Source organism: Pelmatolapia mariae, linkage group LG9 (assembly GCF_036321145.2).
Source record: "Pelmatolapia mariae isolate MD_Pm_ZW linkage group LG9, Pm_UMD_F_2, whole genome shotgun sequence".
Taxonomy (NCBI): Eukaryota; Metazoa; Chordata; class Actinopteri; order Cichliformes; family Cichlidae; genus Pelmatolapia; species Pelmatolapia mariae.
In genome coordinates, this window is record NC_086235.1 from 13,076,754 (window position 1) to 13,100,350 (window position 23,597).

The 23,597-nt window shown below is 38.6% G+C and overlaps 4 protein-coding genes across 4 annotated transcripts; all 4 read right to left on the bottom strand.

Moving 5' to 3' along the window:
* Positions 1 to 560: 560 nt before the first annotated feature.
* Positions 561 to 7,821, bottom strand: cops9 (COP9 signalosome subunit 9). The gene is made up of 3 exons (XM_063483745.1): positions 7,643 to 7,821; positions 5,534 to 5,606; positions 561 to 720 (listed from the first exon to the last, which is right to left on the bottom strand). The coding sequence occupies exons 1-3, from the start codon at positions 7,703 to 7,705 to the stop codon at positions 683 to 685; spliced, it is 174 nt and encodes a 57-aa protein (XP_063339815.1). The 5' UTR covers positions 7,706 to 7,821; the 3' UTR covers positions 561 to 682.
* Positions 7,822 to 8,272: 451 nt separating this feature from the next.
* otos (otospiralin) lies at positions 8,273 to 12,381 on the bottom strand. Its single transcript, XM_063483790.1, has 4 exons — positions 12,255 to 12,381; positions 12,017 to 12,083; positions 11,530 to 11,553; positions 8,273 to 8,707 (listed from the first exon to the last, which is right to left on the bottom strand). The coding sequence occupies exons 2-4, from the start codon at positions 12,072 to 12,074 to the stop codon at positions 8,520 to 8,522; spliced, it is 270 nt and encodes an 89-aa protein (XP_063339860.1). The 5' UTR covers positions 12,075 to 12,083; positions 12,255 to 12,381; the 3' UTR covers positions 8,273 to 8,519.
* A 4,877-nt stretch (positions 12,382 to 17,258) lies between these two features.
* LOC134634547 (apolipoprotein D-like) lies at positions 17,259 to 20,795 on the bottom strand. Its single transcript, XM_063483810.1, has 5 exons — positions 20,704 to 20,795; positions 20,385 to 20,500; positions 19,705 to 19,826; positions 18,420 to 18,505; positions 17,259 to 17,613 (listed from the first exon to the last, which is right to left on the bottom strand). The coding sequence occupies exons 2-5, from the start codon at positions 20,493 to 20,495 to the stop codon at positions 17,384 to 17,386; spliced, it is 549 nt and encodes a 182-aa protein (XP_063339880.1). The 5' UTR covers positions 20,496 to 20,500; positions 20,704 to 20,795; the 3' UTR covers positions 17,259 to 17,383.
* Positions 20,796 to 21,743: 948 nt separating this feature from the next.
* Positions 21,744 to 23,008, bottom strand: LOC134634119 (apolipoprotein D-like). Its single transcript, XM_063483185.1, has 4 exons — positions 22,898 to 23,008; positions 22,684 to 22,820; positions 22,071 to 22,156; positions 21,744 to 21,970 (listed from the first exon to the last, which is right to left on the bottom strand). Exons 1-4 carry the CDS (start codon positions 23,006 to 23,008, stop codon positions 21,744 to 21,746), a joined length of 561 nt encoding a protein of 186 aa, XP_063339255.1.
* Positions 23,009 to 23,597: the final 589 nt, after the last annotated feature.

The following is a 23,597-nucleotide window of genomic DNA, read 5'->3' on the forward strand; positions in this document are numbered from 1 at the left end:
GGCAATGAATCCAAACTCTGATCTCGTGCAATTAAGTTATTGCTTGTGTCTTGAGACATGTTGCTCAATCATGCTGGAAAATTCACAAATTGTCACCAAAGTACTTGGAAGAAGTTGGCCTTTGAGGTTTTAGTATAGTCGGTCATTAAAAAGAGGGTGGACAAGCAGAAACATCTTTTTTCCATTTTCTCTGTTTACAGTACTTTGCTGTTCCTGCATAGTCATACCTTAATTATTGCACTCTGGCTTTTTATTTCTTTCATCTTTATTTGTTCTGGAGTTGCTGGTTTTTTTTTTAGCATTTCCACATTTTTCCAGCCCTATTCCTGTCCCATCATGCTCCCGCTGATCATTGAGTGATCACGTTAACACATATGTAATTACGTCTGCTAACAGGTGGTTCTCAGGAGAAACAAGCCTACAATCCAGGCAGGAGCAGATTCAAACAAGACGACACCAAAACCATACTCATAATTTTCTCTTCAGCTGGAATGTAAGGGATTCTCAGAATTCAGACACCTGGTTCACCACCACTTTTTTTGTAAAAACAAAAAGGTTTTATTTCAATATTGGGCTGAGTGATTTACACGAGGGAAGCTGTACAAATAAGAGACTTGTAGAGAGAATGGGGCAATTTCTTCATTCCTTTTATGTACATGTTCAGCAGCTCAAACAGGTGTCATCACTGCAGGTCATCGTCATCAAACAGATCCTCAAAATCTGCAAAAAGAAACAGGAGAACAAAGACAAGGGAAGAATTACAGAGTTTAAATCTACTTTATATATTGGTCACAATTCATGCTGCTCTGTAGATACTTGTGATTTTTTTTTTTTTTTTTGTAAGTACAAAGAAAATGTTTGTGCACCACCAACACAACACATACGTAAATAAATAATTATCTTATACCCCAGTGACGCAGACCTACACACTGGTTGGTGACTGCCTGGCAAACACTGGTTGTTAGGAAAAAAAATAGGTATTCGCCAACAAGTTGATGAGCAGTTCCACAGAAGATGCTGACATATCTGCAAACACTTGCTAATTACCCACTAAGCAGTAATTGATTTGTGAGCGTGAGCCAAAAGTCTGAGTTCAAAGCAAAAAGTGTTGATTTCAATATCAAGACTATTTTTACTTTGAAGGCAAGACTTTCTCCGACTCTATCTTCCAATCTCAGATTCCACTACTGCTTGGTGGTTAATTAGAAAGTGTTTGCAGACAAGTTGCCGTTTACCATGCAATCTATGGTTGGCCATAGCAATCACAAGGGCTTTTTGGTGCAGCAATCCTTAATCAGCCGATTTCACCCGTCAACCAACCAGTTATGGAAATCTCTGGTCATCTAGGGGTCACTGACTGCTCTCTAGGTCTGTGTAACTGTGGCCTTAAAAAGACAAGGAAAACTCTTATTTACATATCTGTTCACACAACGAGTTAATAAAGTTATATGACTGGTCTGAGCATCACAGGTGGAAATATTTAATTTTTCATGATTTCTATTTTATTATCTTGGGACATGAGTGTTGGGTAGATGGAAACCACCTAAATATACTTAGAACCCCAGAAGGAAGAGGAACAAATAATTGGCCAATGGATTGTTTTATTAATTAATGACATAATGGAAAAAAAACAAGTTAATGACAAAAATTGTTAGTTGCAACCCTAGAGGTTAAAAATAAATAAATTATAATACTATTAAAAAGCCAGTATTTTCACATCTGGAGAACTGGCAGCATGGTGTCTAAACCACTACAGATGACTTCATTAGAAGACATTATGAGGTTCTTCTGAGACTTTTTTTCTCACTTTGACAAAACTCTAATAGGCCAGTTAGCAAACTTAACAGTCTGACTGACGTGAAAATGACTCATCACCAGAGGATCTAACTGGCTCTGACAGCTCGATATTAAAAGGTTAAAATAGCACACAAGTGATTTCTCATCCAGGGTCAATAACTAGAATTTTAACAAGATCTTTAGGGAACAAAATGAGGCAGTATGTTCGCTCTAGTGTTGCCATGTGCCACTACTACAGGCCAGAAGGAGAAAGTCACCAGAAACTTATCAAGCAAATAGGGGACTTTGTTTATTAATATCAGTTACATTCCCTCTAATTGAGGTGGAATTTTCCTCAAACTGCCCTTGATGTGACACTATTTTACACATAGATTAAGGTACAAATGCACAAATTTGAACCTGCTCACATAAGCAAGAATCAAGCATTTCTTCCTTAAGTGATGAATTTTCAGTTATGGCAGTTATTACCATTATCTGTCTCTCTCAGTGCTCATACTGCCATATACTAACTGCTCTTGGATGCAAAGCTGTGAGTTTTTGTTTGGTGTGAACTGCACTCTGACCTTCCAAGTTTTTAAGAAATCTGCACCAACTTAGTGAGACAGAAAATACTGATACAACTGTGAAACCACTTATGCCGGTCATATGTAAGAAGGTTTGCAGACTAAATTTAATTTGTCAAAATATCCAAAGGATGGCTATGATTCTCCACAGCAGGTTTGAGAAACTGTTTGACGAAGTGAACATTCTTCAGTCTTCAGTAATGAGGGACAGTTTGCCCTTTGGCTACCTGTAATGACTTTCAGTGGTGTAAAAACATGGCATAAAAGCCAAAGCTTCCTTGACACACCTCACTTTCACAATCTGTCTTCAAAAGAAAAAAAAATCTCATGTTTCACACATTGACCTTATACTACCACACTTACAGAGCCCTGTCAAAGGGCAGAGTCTCTGAAATAAACCAGCAGTTCTGCATGGTCATCCAGCTTCTATAAACAGATAGAGCCAGTATTCACTGACCATAAGAGTAAAGTGAAATCTCCAGAACAATGGCCTCATTTTTAATTAGCATGATGTGACTTGGCTCGATTCGACTCGGATTTTAGGCTTTTCCATATTGGGGGCAATACCTGGTACCAGGTAGAGCAGGGCAATATGACCAAAAATATTTATCACGATATACATTTGAAAATTTGCGATAACGATATAACTGACGATACAATTGACACTAGACAAAATACTTTACAACTCCACAACTTTATTAGTGCAAAAAAAAAAAACATAAATGTATTTTCACTTAAAGAAGCAGCTGTTTTTTTTATGTGCATTAAAGTTATATAAAAATTTAACAGTGCAAATGCAAATTCCTTGCTGACAGTTTAACCAAAAGGCATTTCCAGTAGAAATTGGCCGACATATCCTCAGCATAACCATGTATAATATCCACAAAACTTAAAAAGAGGTTCTACACACACAATACGGTAATATTATGTTGAAGCACAGTACGTATCACTCCGCGAGGCTCCTGACTACGGTAGCCGTAATGCTCCGACAACCCATCAAGCGGTGCGGGTTCGTAGCTTAGCGAAGTCGTACTGAAACATTTGACAGATTTTCGAGCGCCGTGTACCACGTAAAATCGTTTCGAGGTCAGTAAACACAACCAGAATTCATACATAAGGCACACGGGATTATAAGGGGCACTGTCGATTTTCAGAAAAATCAAAGGATTGATTTTAAGTGTGCCATACTTTCCAAAAAACACGGTAATAACGACGGCCCGCTAGCATGCTCTACCAAAAATAGTGCTTTGTTGTGTATCTGACGCACGAAAGCTAAACGAGTTCCACACCACTGAAGTTGCAGCATTTTTACAAACCAATTCTGGTTCATCCGTTTCATTCAACGATCCGTTTTTGCCCTTCTCATTCTCCGTCGCTGTCATGCTTTTTCTGCCATGTGCGTATGAAAACAAAGGCACTGCACATGCGCGTTTTACCCATATTCTATCGCGATATTTCATTTTCTAATCGTTGCCCAACATTATACCGGTACTACCGTGAACGGTATGATATGGCCCAGCCCTAGTACCAGGTATTTTTTAATACCCAGTAGGCAGGGATTCCAAGCAGACTGAGCTAAACCAAAAACGTGACGTCAGCAAACTGCATGCCACTGATTAGCCAGGGAGTGACATCACTGATTCAGTCATGTGAGTGACTCATTCACAAAAATTAAATTCACCATTCCTGGCAACAAGGAACGGTTACACACACAGAGCAACACCATGGCCCAGTGACGAGGTGCAGACACTTACGGTTTTAATGGAAAATATCCAAAACTGACTAGAGTCGAATCAAGTCAAGCCAAACAAAGTAGGTTATAGTGAAAAAGAGGCAAAAGAGTCAACTACAACCACCTGAAAAGAGGTTCTGGCTCCAAACCAAACTTTTATGTCAAAGTGTGAACAGCAAGTTAAAGCAGAGCTTAAAGGTGTTAATGCTGCAATGGGCTACAAAATACAAGGACTAAAGCCTCTATTACATATGCCTGAGACGTAACATAACTGCACTCACCCTGTCACGTTTAAATGTGATCATCGGTTCTGGGGACCTTTGCCTTCTTCAAGTCAGCACAACCCCTTCTTTAGTTACAGGAAAAAACTAACAACTTTAAAAAAGAGCTTTAAAATATGATGATATCTATAGTTTTACAATACTCTTAAGTACAGAGCTTATTAGGTAGAGGGGAACCAGTTCTAGCAGTGTTAACAACCCAGGTGAAGAGTGCCGATGTGTGTGTGCAGCTGACTGGCGAGGTGTCCCGCTGAGTTTCGGTCTGACAGCAGCTATAAACTCACTTTACCATCCTCTTTCTCTCTCATTTCCCTCACGCTCTCTTTTTAACAATCAGCTCTTTTCTATCTAGGTCATGTGCTGCTGAGCCAAAAATTGTTCCACCGGCAGCCAGCACAAAACAGATTTGCTCGGTGTTTTATAGTGTGTCTTCTGCATCTGTGTTTGCACATAAACTGGTGTTTACCGGGGAACAATGGGATTGCTGAGGGTTAATGTGAGAAGATAATGTGGTTAAAGGAAGAAAATGGGTAACAGGTTAAGGGCTTTCTCAGCCACAGCCTTTCAAATTACTGAAATAATATACTGGAACATATCGGGTTTATTTCAAGTCTTTGAAAGTTTATTTGCTGACTTTTTATGTTTGTTTGAGTTGTTCATATTTGCACCTAAAGTTACACTTTTAATGTATTTTAAACTTTAAATGAAGGTTTTGAAAAGGCAAAATGTCTGCTCGTCCTATTAGAAATCTAGATATGTTTACCAGTTTTCTGTTATTCCCTTGAACATTAAAGAACCTTCCTCTCTGCATGCAAACACGATCTTGCTTAAACTAGGCAAATTTACAAACTGGGAACTCTTAAACGGGTTTTTACTTGTTAATATCACACGTTTTTCTATTAGATGTGATCAATAAATAGAGAAAGGAGCATGCCGTTGCTTATTTTTGGAATGTTATACCATGTGTTTTAATCACATTTGTTTGACTCATGAGACAAATTAAGGAATCGTAGCTTAACCGTGCCATATGAAAACAAGATTTATGTTTAATTCCAGCTCGACTCTGTAAGCCCTAACCTCATTAAATTGAATCAGTGAAGTAAATTTAATCCTCATCAAATTTAATAATTTGAGAAGAGATGCAGAAACCTGTCCCTTACCATTAAAGAAATCGGAGTGCACAGCTTTTTCATTGGCTGCCAGGTCCATGAGCAGACCGCTGCTGCCTCCTGCCTGCAAACACACAACAGTGCAACCAGTCATACCACATGAGAAAAATCTAACACATACATGTACATGTACATATACACCAACTGCTACACTTACTGCATCACAGCAGTGCATGCTATGGAAATTTCTTCCAAAAAAAATAGGTCAAAAGTTCAGGTTACGGTCTTAGAATTTCAACTTACCAACTCAAACTTCTGAGAAATAAACTCAAAATTGAGAAAATAACTTAAAACGTCAGTTATTTAGTTGAAATTCTGAGATAATAACCTGAAAATCAGAATTTTGCAAATGGATGGGATTTTTTTCTTCCAAGTGAAAACAATAGCAATTAACATTAACAACAATTTAGCCAGAGCTTACTTAGAGCTTTTAACTAATATCCAGCACAAAGATTTAATGTTACACAACAAAAAAAATAAACACTCACAATTATATTTAAAACTGAAGATAACAGGCCCAATATAAAGTGAGATAAGACAAATCTTATCTATGCCAAAGTTGTAAAATACCCTTGTTATAGCAATTAAAACTAATTAAAAACAACAACAACAACAATATTTTAGGACTGAAGTCTCAGCTGTCAGAGGGCAAGAGGCGGTTTATACCCAGCACAGGTCACCAGACTGTCTCACTCTTACGCAGTGTTGCCAACTTAGCGACTTTGTCGCTATATTTAGCGAGTTTTCAGACCCCCTTAGCGACTTTTTTTCTAAAAAGCGACTAGCGACAAATCTGGCGACTTTTTCTGGTGTTATTGGAGACTTATTTATGACGACTATTTGACGTGAAAGCGCGTATCGCTCTTACTCTCAACAAGCAGCGGGTGCTGCCATGGGCACCTCGCCCGTTCCAAAGCGCTCACGGGTGGAGGATAGTCCTCCCCCAGCTGCTATCAGGGCAGGAGATGTTCACACCTATGCGTCCAAACTGCAAATGAATCACGCATGAGCGAAGCCGCTGTTCCCGCACTGACTGTAACGCAGTCAGTTCTTCTTTTACTCTTATGCTGTTTTGTGGATCACAAGGTTTAAAACTACTTATAAACACACACACACACAAAGTAACTCCACCAGAGTGCCTATTTCGGGTCACTTTTTCCGGTCCAAGCCCGGGTAAAGGAGCAGGGTTGGAATTGTGACATTAAAAAAACAATAATTGCTAAAAGAAATGTAATTTGTAGTTCTAAATAAACTCTAAATGCATGTAGGACGTTTTTTACTCACTTTATGTCTCTTCCACGATGTTATTTCTCTCTCCAACAACGCAGGTTACAATTATATTAGCATGACCAACTATGCAAATTAGGTGATGACGTCATTTAGCGACTTCTAGCGACTTTTAGGACAGCCAATAGCGATTTTTCTTACTGAAGAGTTGGCAACACTGCTCTTACGTTAGTTTAAAATCTCCAGTTAACCTAACACACATGTCTTTAGGATGTGGGAGGAAGTTGGAATAACAAGAGAGAAACTCTCCATTAAAAAAAAAAAACCATATGAAAGCTGGAGCCTATCCCAGCAATCGTAGGGTGAGAGACGGGGTACACCATGGACAGGTCGACAGTCAATAGCAGGGCTAACACATAGAAAGAGATAACTTCCTACTGACACTAATGGGCAATTTAGAATCATCAGTTAACCTAACCCCATTAACTGTATGTCTGTGGACGGTGGGGGGGGGGGGACCGAAATACCCCGAAAAGCCCACGCAAACACGGGGTGAACATGAAAACTCCACACAGAAAGATGGTGAAATCAAAATCAGACTTCTTGCTGTGAGGCAACAGCATAGACATGCACGCATTTAACGGGATGAGCTGAGGTGTTTCTATCAAGAATACTGAATAACCCAAAATGTAACGTATTAACGCAGTTAAATGTAAAATAAATAAATAAATAACTAAAAAACAAAACAAAAACAAACAAGCTAGGCGATTATATTCATCGCTTCCGTTTCATGTCATTTCAAACATATGGAGCTAGTTAGCGTTAGCACATCTAGACGCCGGTTAATTTAAAGCTCTAAATCTGTGAACCTACCTCGTCCAGGTCCACATAGGGACCAGCTCCTTCAGGAAACATTTCATCCACTGCAGGCTTCATGTTATTCTAAAAGCAGTTCCGCCGCAATTAGGTCAAACGGTGCGTTTGCGTTTGCAGTTATCGAGGCTTAGGTGGTAAACAAAACAACCGTGTGCAACACTAATTCATGCCCGGTTTTCGCTGCTGACTTGTCGCTTTCGGTCCGCCCTCAGCAAAATATGGGTGATTATAATATTCCTCAATATGACCATGCGCATAGCACGTTAAATCATTTCTAATAAATTAATAGATCAAATTAAAGTTCAATTCCTTAAAGTTAAACTTTTTTTTTAAAGTTAAAAAAGTTAAGCTAGTAAAGTTAAACTAGATATCCAACATGAAGAGTACGGTTTGCTCCATTTAAGTCTTGTTTTGACACCCTGCAAAATATACTATAAATAGTGATTGCAAATTTTGACAGTCTTTTTGTAGGCCTCTTGTTAAAGCAAAAATGACAACAACAATAATAACAAATAAATAGATGATAATAATAATAATAATAATAATAATAATAATAACAATAGTATAGAGAAAATACTTTTAAGATCTCTAAAGACTAAAAGAAATCATTTCTCAGACTCCATTACATATTTGAAGAATGGTTTGTTTATTTATTTGTGGCACTTTATATGACAATAAGAGGGCTATTTATTTCTAATTCTATTGTATATATGTGACTAAGCTACTAAAAAAATCTGTGTTCCTTTTCACATCCCCCTGTTGTTTCATATTTATAATAATTTCCTTATTTCCCTTTAATAAACCCTCATGATAACATTTTTTTTTCATGTCATGCTCTTTTCACTTTTTCTCTCTTTTGGGTCTAGCACCTCTCTTAGTGTTCATGTCCTGCATTGGTCTCATATCCTAGAGTGTCTCCTATGGGCTGGTGGGCGAAGAAGGCCCGGGCCATCTCATTGATGTAGTTGTAGGCTCCGATGGATCTGAAGTACTCAATGTAGTTCCAGAAGTCAGAGGTGGTGTACGGCCAGTAGGGAACAGCTGGTGGTTCATCATAAGGCACTGAAAGACACATGGCATGTCAGAAAGGACAGGGTACATCCAGTCTCAAACAGTGAGATGCTGTTACAGACCATAAAGTATCATGTAAGGGATTTACTGATGATATTTTGCAGTAAATATAGTTTTTGGTAGTAGTTCATATTCACACATTCAGAAAAGCACCAGGTGTTTTTAACTCTCACTGTAAAGTTGATATATCACAGGCACCGTTTCCAACATATGAAAGTGAGAAGAGAGGCAATGGCTATTTATTTTTTACAGAGAACAAAGTGAACCACAGCCCTGCATAGGCATTGCCTTTGTTGACTTATTTAACATATTCTATGGAAAATGTGGCTCTTACAATGCTTTTGTATGCCTTTCATTTCCACAAGGTATTTAGATCAGCAAAGGTTTTTTTTTTTGCTGTCCCAACTCAATCACAGAACAATGGTATTGCATTAGGTAATCCTAAGTGTAAAAGCTTTATTTTGACAGCTAAACACAGGCAAATCATAACAACAATAGTTGCCTCATATTTTAAAGTAAAAAAAAAAAACCCTACAATAATAGAGCAAAACCCCCAACAATCAGATGACCCCCTCTGAGCAAAAATAACAGGTGATAATGGGAAGGAAGAACTGGTGTTTAAAAGAGAACCACTCTCAGAGAGACACAACCAACATTAGCTCATTAGAAACATCTTTATTTCATTTAAAATCACATATTTGCTCTTGCTGCTAAATGCAAATGTTAATTCAGATGTCCAGGTAGAAGCCTGTTTAAAATGAAAATTGATTGTTAGTTTGTAGAATAAATTCCTACAAGTCATGAGTTGAAGAGATTATTATAAACAGAAAAATGTGCGTGTCATATCAACGCTCCTTTTAAAGGCTAAAAAGACCAAATTATTAACTATTATGATTTTTTTCTAGTATTTATTTCTTTTCTTTTTTTTGTCTGTCCCATTTGGTTCTTTAGCCGTCAGAATTGTTGTCTGAAGACCAACAAGGATACCAAATGGATTTATTTTGCCAAATGGATCATCATGGCATTGCCGTATTGGTCCATTTGATCAACTTTTGTTGTTATTATTTATTTTATTTTCAGTAGTTACAGATGAGACAGACATGATTGGGGGATAGGAAAGGGAGAAAGAAAGAGAGGAAGGAAAAGAAAAACAGAAGGGAAGAGGGACAGTGAGAAAGGGCACTTACAAAGACAAAGAGAAAAAAAAAATCTCCTGGATCACCTGTTGAGAGAAAAAGAATAGAAAACAAGCAAAAAAAAAAACAAAGCAACATACTAAACACAACACCATCATGTTAATCTAGCTAAGTGTAAACAGCAATAAATACTAAATATTGAATGTTGTTGTGCAGCACAGACAGCGCACAATGTGCTTTGAAGTAGCAGCTAAGAAAGGTGTAGTTTATGTCTACGAACAGTGAACACCCATGTGCACACCCGTGTGGATCAGCGCGCTTGTATACAGAAGGTTTCCCCATGTAACGGTCTGCTAGAGGGTGTGGAGGGCCATAGCCCCGTCCCCCAGGGCATGAAGCAGGCATGGAGGAGATCCAGGCTCCAGACATCCAGGGACCCCAGAGTGCGAGAGCCCAAGGAGTACCACCGGAGGGGCATCCGTGCCACCCTCCTGGGAAGGGCTGAGGAGATCCCCAGACGAGGGGTCACCCAGTAGCCACGGAGCAGAAGCCAGAGGGGGCTGCACTGGCGCGCCCGCCGGCTCTGCCGGCAGCCAGCTGTGCCAGAGTGAACCGAGCTGCAGGCCCCGAGGTCGGAGGTTCGAGGGCCCCCTTTGCCCCGGAAGAGGCCTGACCGAGCGACAGGCACCAGGCCCCACCAAGTAGCCACCGGGAGTGAGCTGGTGTATACCTGAGCGCCCAGCCCCGGACACCAAGAACCACCAATGCACCGACCCCTGAGTGCATCAGTTACCGGCAGGGAGTGTGGTGAGGGGAGATAGGCCTCCACACTTTGGAGGGCCTGGGTGTTCCCAGGGAGGTGGAGTCTTATTTCTAAATAAGTACCTCTATCTGTGCATCCTGATTTTTTTAGCATTAAAAGTGTTCTAGTTTATTAAAGTTGCTCTAAGATTCTATTTGAAGACTGTTACCACCCCATCCACTCATTTATAAGCAAGGCTTATATCAATGTGGAGAAATTATTTTCCTAGGTAGGGTCACAAGAGTCTCAGAGGTCACTCACAACTGTTGGAGCCTACATGTGAGAAAATAATGAATTAGCATCCGTCATGTGAGTCAGTATTTAAGGACAAGCATAGCTAACGTGCCCTTTCTCCTTTGTATTCTTGTATTCCGACAACAGTGTGTGGGGAGGAAATTCAAATATACACGAATGGCTTTCCTTTGTGCAAATGCTCCCTGTTAACATAGTTGCTTTGAGTCGAGTTCAGTGCTATAAAAGTCTGTGGAAAAAAACTGAATGTCTTCAAATAACCCTCCTGATGAACCTGGTGTTGAGTCCACATGACTCATTTGACCAAAAAACATTGACTAATTTATGGATGACAATGCTTCCCAATATTTATTTGAAATAAAAAATGTAGCAGTTCATTTTCCTATTTGTAAACATTATATGCCATGTACTTGTAATTTTATCTACCGAAGAGTCATGAAAAGTTATAGAAATGTTTTGATGCAGATTAAAAATAATAATAATAAAAATAATAATATTTTAGAGAGAATGCAGGGTTTGATTCACCGGCCGCATTTGTCTACTTCTGATGTACAGCATGTATGCAAAGTTCATTGAGCTTTTTTATATGTCTGAAGACGTCTAAAAGAAATTTTAAAAGTTACCTCCTTCTGGGATGATCCTGGCCTCTGCAATGAGGAGATGGAGGAGGAAGGGGGGAAGGGAGAAGGGGGAGAAGGGGGAAAAAAGTTAACATTTCAAGCATTCCTTGGTTCTCTCAGCACAAAGATGGGATTCAGTTCTGGAAAAGAGAGCTTTTTCCCAGGGGACTACAAATACCTGCTCCCTCCTCAAATATTATTGTTAACTATTCACACACACACGCACGAACAGACTAAACCAGAAGGAATTCATCATGGAGACTCAGTCAGAGTCCTCTTTGTACACAAAACAAATCCTCTCCAACAGCACTGTCACATCACATGATTTCCAGCTATTTTCACCCACATCTCTACATGTACATATATCAAACTTAGTCTTAAAACTTATTAATGTTTGCACTGCATGAATAAACTCAACTTTAGCTACAACACACCAACTCTTGAATTCAAGGTAACATATTTTCTGTGGATTAAAAAAAGAAAAACTCACCACTGAGATGACAGGCAAAGAGGCAGAAGACAATACCGAGCAACACCAGCAGCTTCATGTCTCCCTCCTAAATGAAGAAAACACCCAACAATGCTGTAGGGTTTTTTTTTTGTCTATGTTGCAAAAGTGAAATCTCTTAAACAATAAATAAAGTGAATAATATGTCAAACTATTCACAATATCTTAGATATATACTAGAAATCTTCAGAAACCAGAATCAAACTCTGCAGCTGTTTACCTGTGAATAGTCTGTGAAGCCGTGCAAAGAGATGCTGCTGATCTTCTGCTGGTTCACTGAGGTCTGTGGTGTGAGGGGCTCAGTGGAGGAAGAGGCAGCCGACCTCCAAACACACACTTAAGCAAACACACACATGCAAGCACATAACCCCGCCAGGCTTTTCCCAGATTATACTGTACCCTGTGTACTCAGAGGGGAGCTGTCCTCATATTTCACAAATATTTCTCTCAGTTGTGTACACATCGCACCTACTAAAAAAAGGAAAAAGAAGAAGAAGTTTGATTTGTTTAGCATTTTAGTCTCATTTATAGCTGTTTAATTTGGGAGGAAAGTAAAAAATTGCAAACAGTAGCTAGTTGGTCCTTCTGGACCACCACTGTCTATCCTGCTACTGATCGAGTCTAATAGTTAATGGTGTAAAACTGTTTTACTTCTGATAAAGTAGAGCTGAGCTGAATGGCTTTTATTATTTTTAAATGTTTATTCTTTGTTTATAGAAATAAACAGACAAGCATTTTTTGATAAACAGATAAACATTTTACCCCAACAAAACCTACTGCAGCAACTGTAATGTAAACTGAGGTGTAAATTCTGATTAAAACACCCAAACAAAAACTGGGAAAGAGAAAAAGCAGCATGTATGGCTACAAGTGTAAATCTCTCCTGACTCTGTTTAGTAGAGCAGTAACATTTAGTTCCCCATAATAAATATTTAGTTCCCTGTATAAATAGTCAATGAACTGGTGATCTGCAAACATTTTTTATTTTATTTTAGTCACATTTGTAAGGATGAAGCCAAATATTTGCTGGTTCCACATTCTTAAACTTTACAAATAAAGATGTCACCATTAAAATGAAATGACATCCTCACAGCCCCACAAGCTATGCGTCTGGTGCCTTCTTCACTGCTCCAGAAACAATTATCAGTCCATTTCTCAGCTGCCAGTTCAGAGTTGGCTAGTTCTGGTTGCCACTCAATCCCAGGACTGACACAGAGAAACAGGCAGGCATTCACATGCACATTCATTTAAAATGTCTACAAAGCAACATCTTTGTGATGTTTTCATGCCACAAAGAAACCACTGCATCACTGTGCTGCAAGAATAATCTGTCGACTATATAAAAGTGATACTTTCCCCCTTATACAGTTTTTCTCCATTGGTTTGGCTCATTTCTTGAAACAGAAATGACATTCTCAAAATAACATGGACAAACCTCCAAACCTCTTGGCAAATGTTCACAACAGAATGACATTTCTCATTCATTTTATCAAATGGCAAATGCCTTAGTACATGTCTCAATTGTCTCAGTGCATCTTTGCAAATGATTAAGTACAAGTAGCCTACAGTTATACAGTTAGCCCACATTTAGCACATTTTCCAAATGAATAGATCTTGTAGATCTAAACTGATTAGTTGATTCTCAGTCTAATGATCATTCTCTCCAAAACATGTCAGCATGATTTCATTGTATAAGTGCTCGCATTCACAACTGTCTGTTCAATTGTCAAAATCGGTCAAGAACATAATACCATGAATACCATATATGAATTTCTTTGAATATTTGATAAATTGATGACAGTCATTGACAGTCAGGTGAAACTAGACTAACGAAGGGGGAGTGTCACACACAGGTGTGTTCCATGATTGTGTGCTGCCAAACACAGATATATAGAGCTTGACCAGAGCCAGTCCGATCTCTGAACATGGATAGACAAGGCCAAGCAAACGGACAAGGGGAAGTTCTCCCTCAAGGAAGAGGAGGAGGAGGAAGAAGAAGAAGAAGAAGAAGAAGAGGACTGAGAATGCGTGGTGGAGGAATAGGGGGAAGAGGCCAAGGTGCGTGAAGACACTGTGCTGTCCCGAATGAAATTCGGGCCACAAATATAGACCATGTCATAAACCATGGCCTCACAATGGCAGAGGCAGGTCGTCGAGTGCAGCCTAATGTGCCTCGCTCTACAGTCTCCTCCATCATCCAAACCTTTCACAGGGAAAACAGGTATGTACTCTATGTAATCTATGATGGAATTATATGTTGTATAGAACAGGGCACTGTGCGTGAGGCAAAAAATGTATAACTTACTGTAGAGATTTTGTGTGCATCTGCCTACAGTAGTAGGTCTATACTAGCAGGTGGAGAGGACTAGTGGAATGTTGTGATACTAAATATGACAAGAAAGATATTGAACAAATTACTGTAAACTATGGAATTACATAATTCATACAGTTTAGAGTAGTATTCCAGTCACTGTGCAATATTGCATTAGGATTGTGGTGAAGTTACTGTGAGTAAAACAATAATACAATTACACTGGTAACTTACTGTATTCTGTTCTATGTGTAGGATTGGACGACAACCTCGCGTGGGTGGCAGAGGAAAACTGCTCAATGAACAACAGGAAAGAGAGATTTGTAACATGGTGATGGCAAATAATGCCATCACATTGAGAGAGATCCGTGATGCCATCCTTCAGGACAATCATATATTCCAGAATATAAACACAATAAGCATCTCCACAATAGACCGGGTTTTGAAGGAGCATCAGATGACAATGAAACAAATCTACAGCGTACCATTTGAGAGGAACTCTGACAGAGTGAAGGAGCTGTGCTACCAGTATGTAAATGTAAGTCAGTTACTGGTTGTCTCTCATTATAACCTTACCTGTGATTACAGTAAGCAGTAGTTCACTTATTTGGTTTCAATACCTCCTTTACCTGATTTCAGAATCAGTATTTGCTGCATCTGACTTCAACAATTTCAACAGAAAACTGCAGTTTACTGTATGATACAATTCTCATTATAATCCTTATTTTGTTGTCTCCCAATCAAATCTGTCTAATACTGTAGGTTTTACTGTAACATCTCAGTGAGTCATCAGTATTTCTCACTCCCCTTTCTATCATATACCCCTGCAGTACTTCCTCATAGGCCTATCACTAGTTTAGAACCACTGGAGTAGTGGCCTGTAGTATATTGAACCTGTGGGGGGGAACATGTAATTGTCTAACTGTAGTATATTACTCTTCTGTATGACTGATTTTATGTTCTTCACTCTATTTTAGAGAATAATGGCATTGGAAGGACATGAGACCCCTCACATCCTGGTGTTCGTGGATGAAGCTGGCTTCAACCTGGCCAAGGGCCGAAGACGTGGCTGTAATATTATTGGCCACCGGGCCACAGTGGATGTCCCAGGTCAGCGAGGGGGCAATATAACTATGTGTGCTGCCATTTCTGAGAATGGTGTGGCCACTCACATCCCCAGTCTTGGCCCATACAACACACACAAGCTCCTCATCTTCTTGGATCGCCTTTACACCGATTTTATCCCTGAAAATGAGAGAGGTCTCATAGGGCCTCACCTACCCATTTATGTAATTGTGTGGGACAATGTCAATTTCCACCATAGCCCACTCATTAGGGGCTGGTTTGCAACGCATCCAAGGATGGTCATGGGGTTCCTACCACCTTACACTCCTTTCCTCAATCCGATAGAGGAGTTTTTCTCTGCTTGGAGGTGGAGAGTGTATGAGCATCATGCTCAGGATCAGCCGTCCCTGCTCCATGCTATGGACACAGCGTGTGACGACATTACAGGAGATCAATGCAGGGGATGGTTGCGGCATGCACGCCGTTTCTTCCCTCGTTGCATCGCAAGAGAAAGTATCCGCTGTGATGTGGACAAGAATCTGTGGCCAGACGGACAACAGCGTGTAAATAATCAGGAGGGTGAAGACAGTGGACAAGAGAGGGAGAATGAGTACAGCGACCACTGAATAAGTCCTTGATTTTTGATTTTGTGTTCATACAATTTACTACTGTAATGTACATTTTCTTTTTACATATGTATGAAACTTTCTTTGCGTGTGAATATAAAATGGTTATAATTTCCTTGGTAGTGTGAGTGCAATCTGTGATGTCAAACCTTGGAGGCTACTCTTTTCTGTTGTATATTGTTGGTCCTCTGCCATGGTGACAAAACATCTAAACATTTTGTATGGCAGTACTCACACAATGCCAAAGGGACGATGCATTTTGGGGGCACTGACTATTCAGATTAGCAAGAAATGTAGTTTTGACACATGAGTGAACTGTTTTAGGAGAGATATGAGCTTTTGCAGGTGGACCATGTTGTTGTGATCAACCATCCAGGTTTATTTTGACAAAAGCACCAAGAATGATGAGAATGTCCGATCTGTGTCGAGAAATGAGCCAAAGCTATTGAGAAGGATCTTTGCCATTTTGGAGACACTGACTGTTTAGATGAGAAAGGGATTTAGATTGAAGCCTGAGTGAACAGTTTTGGAAGAGATATGAGCTTTTGCAGGTGAGCTATAGTGTTGTGCTAAACTGTAAGAGTGTTTTGCCAAATGATCTTAGAGTTTTGAGAATGTAATTTCTGTTTCAAGAAATGAGCCAAACCAATGGAGAAAAACTGTAATATATGTCCCCTTATATAAATCATGTCAGCGGTAACCCTTAAAAACTAAAAATTAATTAACAATACTGCATTTCCCCAATCAGTGTGAATCAGAATAGAATGTTCAATATATTAATGATGGTTGTAAAGAGTAACTGTAATATATACAGAACCTTTTTTTCATCACCAAGGAAAATGATCCATTCTAGTGTCAATATGCAAACATGAAGTTCAGAGGATAATGTATATCATGATATCATCTTTCTATGATCTCCTCTCTTTTTTTCTCAGTGTTGTAGTTATTTGTCTTTTAGGCACTTTTTCATGTTCTTGTCTTTGTTTTACCTTTTACCTTTTCCTCAACTGTTCTCTATGTTTGAGTGTCCTGCTGTTTTTTTTTTTTCCTTCATATTTGTCTTCATCGACCATTCAGGTCTTCTTGCCAGCCTCATATTGTTTTAAAATTATCAGCTAATTCAGAATCATATATATATATATATATATATATATATATATAATATATTTACTTGAAATAATTAATAATCGGTTACTTAACTCCTTTGTACAATTTTAACACTTCAACTTAGTGATCATTTTATTTAGAATTTACATGTCTTTTCAGAAGGCAGCAACAGTTCATAACAGATATATTGAAATGGGATGAGTTCATAAGAGAGGTATAACTGAACGTGTCTATTGGTTATTATTTATCTTTGCAGTTCTGATCTGTGTGTGTCATCCTGAAAATGTCGATTCCTTCATCAATTAGCAGCTGTTTGGCGTAATGCACAGTCTCTGGAGGCAGATAGGGCGACCGGGCAAGAATCCAGCTGTAGTTGAAATGGAATATGCGAAGGATGTCTGTGCAGGAGTACACGACAGACAAGCTGGTGTAGTCAGTAGTCAGAACCCAGTATGGCACATATGGAGTGACTGAGAACAAAGAGAAAAAAAAAGTATAAAAAAACAACAAAATTTTTCAAAGGAGAATCTTTATATTGATTTTCTGAATAAAACTGATCCAACTTAAATGTGTAATATATGATAATATATGATTTTTAGTGACTTAAAAATCTGCTTTTGGTTTTCTTTTTCTCAGACAAATGAAACATAAACAGATTTTGTGTAGTTTTTTTATTGAACTATTTATGCTTTGCCTCTGCTCTGATCTGCTGGTTGATTTATTTGTGGCTTTCGAATGTGTTTCACACAGGGACGTAGCATAGTGTCCTCTGGTGGAAGAAATAAGCAACATCTACATTCATAGCAAGTCTGAAGGGCGTTTCTACCGTCTCTTGTTTAGTGTAATTTTTCTTTTTCTTTTATTGGCTAAAATGCTGATACCGATAGATCAGCAAATATGTAATATGAGTTGATAAAATCAGCCCACTGATAAATTAGTCAAGGTAATTACAAATTTAAAACAACATGATGATACAACGGGTTCAATAAATGAGACCGGCTACAGCCATGACAGTAAAACTGTACAGTATCACAGTGCTTTAAGGTAAATGCTTGTATCAGCTTGTCAATATACTCACAATCTCACACTATATTGTCATCAACTAAAGTACTGGAGAGCTCCAAATTATAGCCAAGAGAAGGTGTTTGAGTGAAAAAATGTCAAGATGTAATTTCAAAGGACCGCCAGACTTAGTACAATTTGATCTCAGTGAAGCAGGAATCCTGCTACAATGTTTCATCAAATAGTTGATAAAATAAGGATAATAAGTACTTACAATATGAGAAACTGACTCCCAGTTTGGCCGGTTCTCGTGGGTCTGGAACTACACCTGTCCCTTCTGCATGCCTCTTCTTATCTTTACTGAGATGAAAAAATATGTCAACAAAGATTTCAAACAGACTAACTATTAATTCAACTAATTATAAAACAGCAGGAATCAGAAAGACAGAATCCCTTATGTAGGCAAACTCCACCTAGGGTGTGCCGGCAATCAGCTTTAGGTCAGTTGTCCATGGTCAGTGTCAGCTTTATTACTTTATGCTCATCATACAATACACACCCTGAAGGAGTCTAAAAAAAACTCACAAAAAACTCAAATCACCCATCATCATGGCTTGGACCGAGGTGTGCTTTGAGCTACTGCTGTAAGCCCTTTGATTTGAACATAGATGTATCTTCCTAACCAAGCTAGAAACTGAGACAGACTCACTATTCGTGGAATCTTTAGCTTTTAACATCCTGGTCATAATACCTATAACCAAATGGCAGTTGCCTTTCCCCTGGAATCTTTGACTCTTAGACCTTATGACCTTTGTTTTACTTGTTTGATCACATGCCTTTTGCCTCTGTTTAACACCCACTTGTGCATTGATGTAAATACCATTCCTTTTCAGGGTTGGCTTACCTTTTCATCACTTGTCACTTAAAGCCGATGGTTAACTGTTTGTCATTCCAGGCTATGGATGTAATCTCTGAAAGTAATCATCAAATTTATATTGTACCCTGTCATCTGTGAGTCACCAATATACTGTGCTCCTATTGGTTGTCTTTTTCATCACTTGCATCAAAGTTGGGAGAAGTTTACCCTGGGACAAGCTTCCAACCATCCAGCCTGTCACTGTGGCAACATGGCGAACTAATAAAGTCCTGTGCAACGTTAATTCAAACAAGAATCTTTTTTCAAACAAGAGGAGTTGCCCATTGCTGACCATAACAAAGGATTTAGATTTAAAGCACTTTTACGCCGTTTACTTTTTTGAATCTGGGACTATATTCAGACATATTTCACACATAGAGTAGAACATGATTTTTATTGCAATGAGTTTTGAAACAAAGCATTCTTTCTGATTCTGTACACAGACAACAGTTTTTATGCCAGAAACAGTAGAATTACTTTTTGTCTCCAGCATCATATCAACCATACAAATGAGAGTGATATCAAGCGTTTCAGTGGTATCAATATTCCTTCAAAAGAGTATATGCTAAAAGAAAAATGGAAGTTGCAGAGAAATGTGGTGTCAAGCGAACCAACAATAAAAATCCTTTACTATAGTACTTACTAGATCTGCGAGGTCAACAGCTGGATGGTCCCATCTCTCCTAATGGAGTAGTTTATCTCAATGCACTTTCCTCTTGCAAAGGGAGCAGGCAGCTTCTCAATCTCATACCATTTACCCAGGTACTGTAACAACCATAGGCAAGTCATTAGATCTGTGCAACTCTTTGTTTAATAATTATAATTATTTCATTTGTATATCATTAAATAAAACACAGAAAATGCTTCACAGTTTGCATAAAACCACACACTGAAGATAGGTGTACATATTCAAGCACACAAAAAACACGGTCAGACATGTGGTCTTACACTCATTCTTGCATACGCACTCACATAAATACATATTAGAAGAACAAAAGCCAAAAAATATTGGGAAAAAGTTTGAGGAAATGCTAACCTATAGAAATTAATTTTCAGTAGGCTAAGGCTGATCCAATGTTTAGAATTGCAATAGCCTCTAGATTTAAAAGAAGAGGGTGTGTGAGAGGGTGTAAAAGACCCCAATCGGATGATCAGAGAGGACGACTGTAGTTATAAGGTCCCAGTAGCTCAGCTAAATATATATATATTTAGGAGCCTTTATATTTAGGAGGTCTTTATATGTTACAAATTTTTTTAATTGATTTCACTGAAAGGTGGTGATGGAAAGCCATTATAGGAGTGTATGTCTTAGTTTGTACTCACCTGCTGAAGGTTAAAGTTGGGCTGCACCTTCGGAGTAGGACAGGGACCCCAGTGATAAGTCTGAGCTGATAGCAGAGGGAGCATCAGAAGGAGAAAGCACACACCAGACATTGTTCCTTCAGGAGATTAGGGTAGAAGTTACATTAGACAAGAGCTATTGCAGGAGTGTATATTTTCAGTAGCAATAATGCAAGAGCTGCATTAATAATATACTTAGAATTTCAGTAAAAAGATACACTATGGGTATTAAAACATAAATCTTTATGCTCAAGATGTTTGTTGTATTTCCATTTTATTAAAGTTATTAACGCGTTCTTACCTGAGCTCTGTACAGATGTCAGGTGGAAGTTAGAGGCTGAGCTCTCGGTCACTGTCTGAGCTCTCCAGACAAACACAGGTCAGCCTTCGCATTACGTCGCTCGGACGGCATAAGGACATCTGTTTAACTAATTGTAATCATGCGCACATTCCTGTATGGTGAAAGTGCTGCCACTGTGAGAAAGGATGAATGTCGTTATTCATTCAGGAACCACTGTGTTAATGCTGGGTTCATCTCCGAATTAAGCTCTGATTTATTTCTTTATCATTTTCATTTGAATTGTTTGTCATACACCTGAAGATACCACCTTGGAATGAGGGAAATTATTTAAATGATATTATTCTTCATCACCTTTAAATGGTTTACAGATAAAATAACTAGCTGAAAAATCAGTACTGATGGCTCTTCAGTTGTACCGCTTTATCGTGATTTGAGGCTAGGAACAAAGATGATTTATGTGTGATATTTCTTCCACTTTATTACAGTGAAATTGCAAATACTTTTTCTTTATTAAAAATAAAATGCCCCTCTATTATTTCACTGTGGGTCAGGATCGTATAGCATTTTCTTCATTTAACGACAGTTATAATGAATGTAAGCCAAGCCAGTGTTTAATCAGTTCATCTTTAATGTCAGCAGAATCTTAGCAAAGTTTTTCCTACACCAAGTACAGCATGTTTCATGGATTATTACATGCAATCAAGGATATGCAAACACTGCTTAGTTGATTAAATCCAAAACCTTTAAAAATAGGACAGCTTTTACTGAATAGTTTCCAATTATCAGGCGGCTCACACAGAGTTCAAACCATTTCTGTGTTCATGTCTGTATGACAGCACTTTGATTTGAAGAACCGTGACATGAAGATGAATCATGATGGAAATAACGTTTGCTGAATGAGATGATCATTTAATTGCAAAACATATTAAAACACAAAAATAATGTACTTTTTAAAAACAATGGCTCATGTAAAAAGTTACAGGCGTAGGTAATCAAGGAAAAAACCCTCTACAATAACTGAACATCTCTGCCAGTTCTTGCTAAACGCTACAGCTCTGATCTGTGGGAGTCATATTGGAAATGTCGATCCCCCCGCTGATCAGTATCCGTTTGGCCTGATCCACCATCTGTGGAGGCAAAGAGGGTGACCGTGCAAGAATCCAGGCGAAATCAAAGTAGAAGATCCCAAAGACATTTTTGCAGGAGTACACAATGCTATAGTTGGTGTAGTCGGTTGACAGAACCCAGTATGGGGTGTAAGGAAGAACTGGGAATAAAGATCAGAAACAGAAATAAAATGTTAAAAGGAGTGTTGTAACAGTTAAAACAATATATATACATATATAGATGATAAAAGAGGTACCTACAAGACAAGAAGTTGACTCCAAGCTTGGCTGGTTCTTGTGGGTCTATAACCTTGGCTGTCCCTTCCAGGTACCACCTTTTACCCTGACTGAGAGAGACAAATATGCGATTTCATCAATCTATCCATTGTGTCATATCTCTTATCATACCAAGGTCTGTCTCTAGTGCATTTGCTCCTAATCAAAAAAACTTCAGTTGAGGTGTGTCACCACTAAACCTTTTGTCAACATAGATTGCATCACATTTTTTTCTTACTCAACCCAGCTCTTCAGAAGAAAAATACTTGTGCAAACATTTAATCAACACCCAGAATAAATCCAAAGAAATGTCACTAGAAGTAAAGTTCAAGGTTTCACCCTGCAGACAAACACATCCATTACTAACCATCTATTACCAGCGGCCAATTGCTTCAACAACATTAACGCTACTGTAAGAAACTAGACTTTTTTTCTTTGTTGTTATAGTTAAAAGGATTTTTTATATCTATACTAGCTTTTCCCTGCATTATTCTCCTTTATGCTAAGCTCATCTAACTCTACTGACAAATGAATAGTATCAGTCCATCTAACCTATATTCCAGTCATCAATCCATCGACCTGATCCTTCAGTACTTACTGGTTCTGGGGGTCCCACACCTGTGAGTACGACACTTGAACGGTCCCATCTTCCATCATGGTGTTTTCCTCCCTGATGCACTGTCCTCTTCCAAAAATATCAGGCAGCTTTTCAATCTCATACCACATACCCATGTACTGTAACAAAAAAACACCCAGCCATGAGTTCTGCACTAAAAAATGTTTACTCTGGATGCATATATCTCTTTGCTCACCGGTTGAAGGGTGAAGTTAGATTGCACCTCTGGAATAGGACAGGCACCCCAGTGAAAGGTCTGAGCTGAGATCGCGGGGACCAGCAGGAGAAGAAGGTAGACAGCAGACATGGTTCCTGTAGAAGATAAAGGGGGGATTGCAGAAGTTATGTTATGCAGCAGTTATACCTGTCTCAGTTCATCCAGCCTTTTTAATACAGCGGAGTGTATGTAGAGAGTGTGTTTCACTCTATCTCTATTTCTAAAGTTGAAAAATGTCATCACCTTTTATACTGAAAGGTACAGAAACTAAATACAATACATTTTTTCCCTCACTCTTAAGATTTGAAGCAAGTTCCCCATTTAGTTGTGAAATGGTTGGTTAGAAGGTCATGGATTTATTTAATTAGATAGAAGAAAATGACAGAACAAAGTTTTGCATTCCTGTGAGGGTTAACTATTGTAGCAAATATTGTCACACCTGTTTTCCTGGTTTCACAAATGCTTTCTGTGAGACACAGGCCAAGCATGTGTTCAGCACCATGTCATAATCATTAAAAATATATATGTTAATACGGACAATAAGCATATGGTAAATGCAATCTGTAAAGATATCAGAATACATTCTGATTTAGGATAACACAAAAAATGATAAAAATGAGTGAAAATTAATGCTGGACTTAGTATTACAGAAAGCGGTGTTTAAAAATATCAACATTGC

Coding starts and splice junctions, on each gene's coding strand:
- cops9 (XM_063483745.1), bottom strand. CDS start 7,705: ATGAAGCCTGCAGTGGATGAAATGTTTCCTGAAGGAGCTGGTCCCTAT. Junction 5,607..7,642: donor CCTATGTGGACCTGGACGAG/GTAGGTTCACAG, acceptor GTGTGTTTGCAG/GCAGGAGGCAGCAGCGGTCT. Junction 721..5,533: donor GCACTCCGATTTCTTTAATG/GTAAGGGACAGG, acceptor TTCTTTTTGCAG/ATTTTGAGGATCTGTTTGAT.
- otos (XM_063483790.1), bottom strand. CDS start 12,074: ATGAAGCTGCTGGTGTTGCTCGGTATTGTCTTCTGCCTCTTTGCCTGT. Junction 11,554..12,016: donor CTTTGCCTGTCATCTCAGTG/GTGAGTTTTTCT, acceptor TCCTCATTGCAG/AGGCCAGGATCATCCCAGAA. Junction 8,708..11,529: donor CAGGATCATCCCAGAAGGAG/GTAACTTTTAAA, acceptor TGTGTCTTTCAG/TGCCTTATGATGAACCACCA.
- LOC134634547 (XM_063483810.1), bottom strand. CDS start 20,495: ATGTCTGGTGTGTGCTTTCTCCTTCTGATGCTCCCTCTGCTATCAGCT. Junction 18,506..19,704: donor CTGTTGACCTCGCAGATCTA/GTAAGTACTATA, acceptor TTTTCATCTCAG/TAAAGATAAGAAGAGGCATG. Junction 17,614..18,419: donor GGGAGTCAGTTTCTCATATT/GTAAGTACTTAT, acceptor CTTTGTTCTCAG/TCACTCCATATGTGCCATAC.
- LOC134634119 (XM_063483185.1), bottom strand. CDS start 23,008: ATGTCTGCTGTCTACCTTCTTCTCCTGCTGGTCCCCGCGATCTCAGCT. Junction 22,821..22,897: donor CTAACTTCACCCTTCAACCG/GTGAGCAAAGAG, acceptor TTTTTGTTACAG/TACATGGGTATGTGGTATGA. Junction 21,971..22,070: donor TGGAGTCAACTTCTTGTCTT/GTAGGTACCTCT, acceptor CTTTATTCCCAG/TTCTTCCTTACACCCCATAC.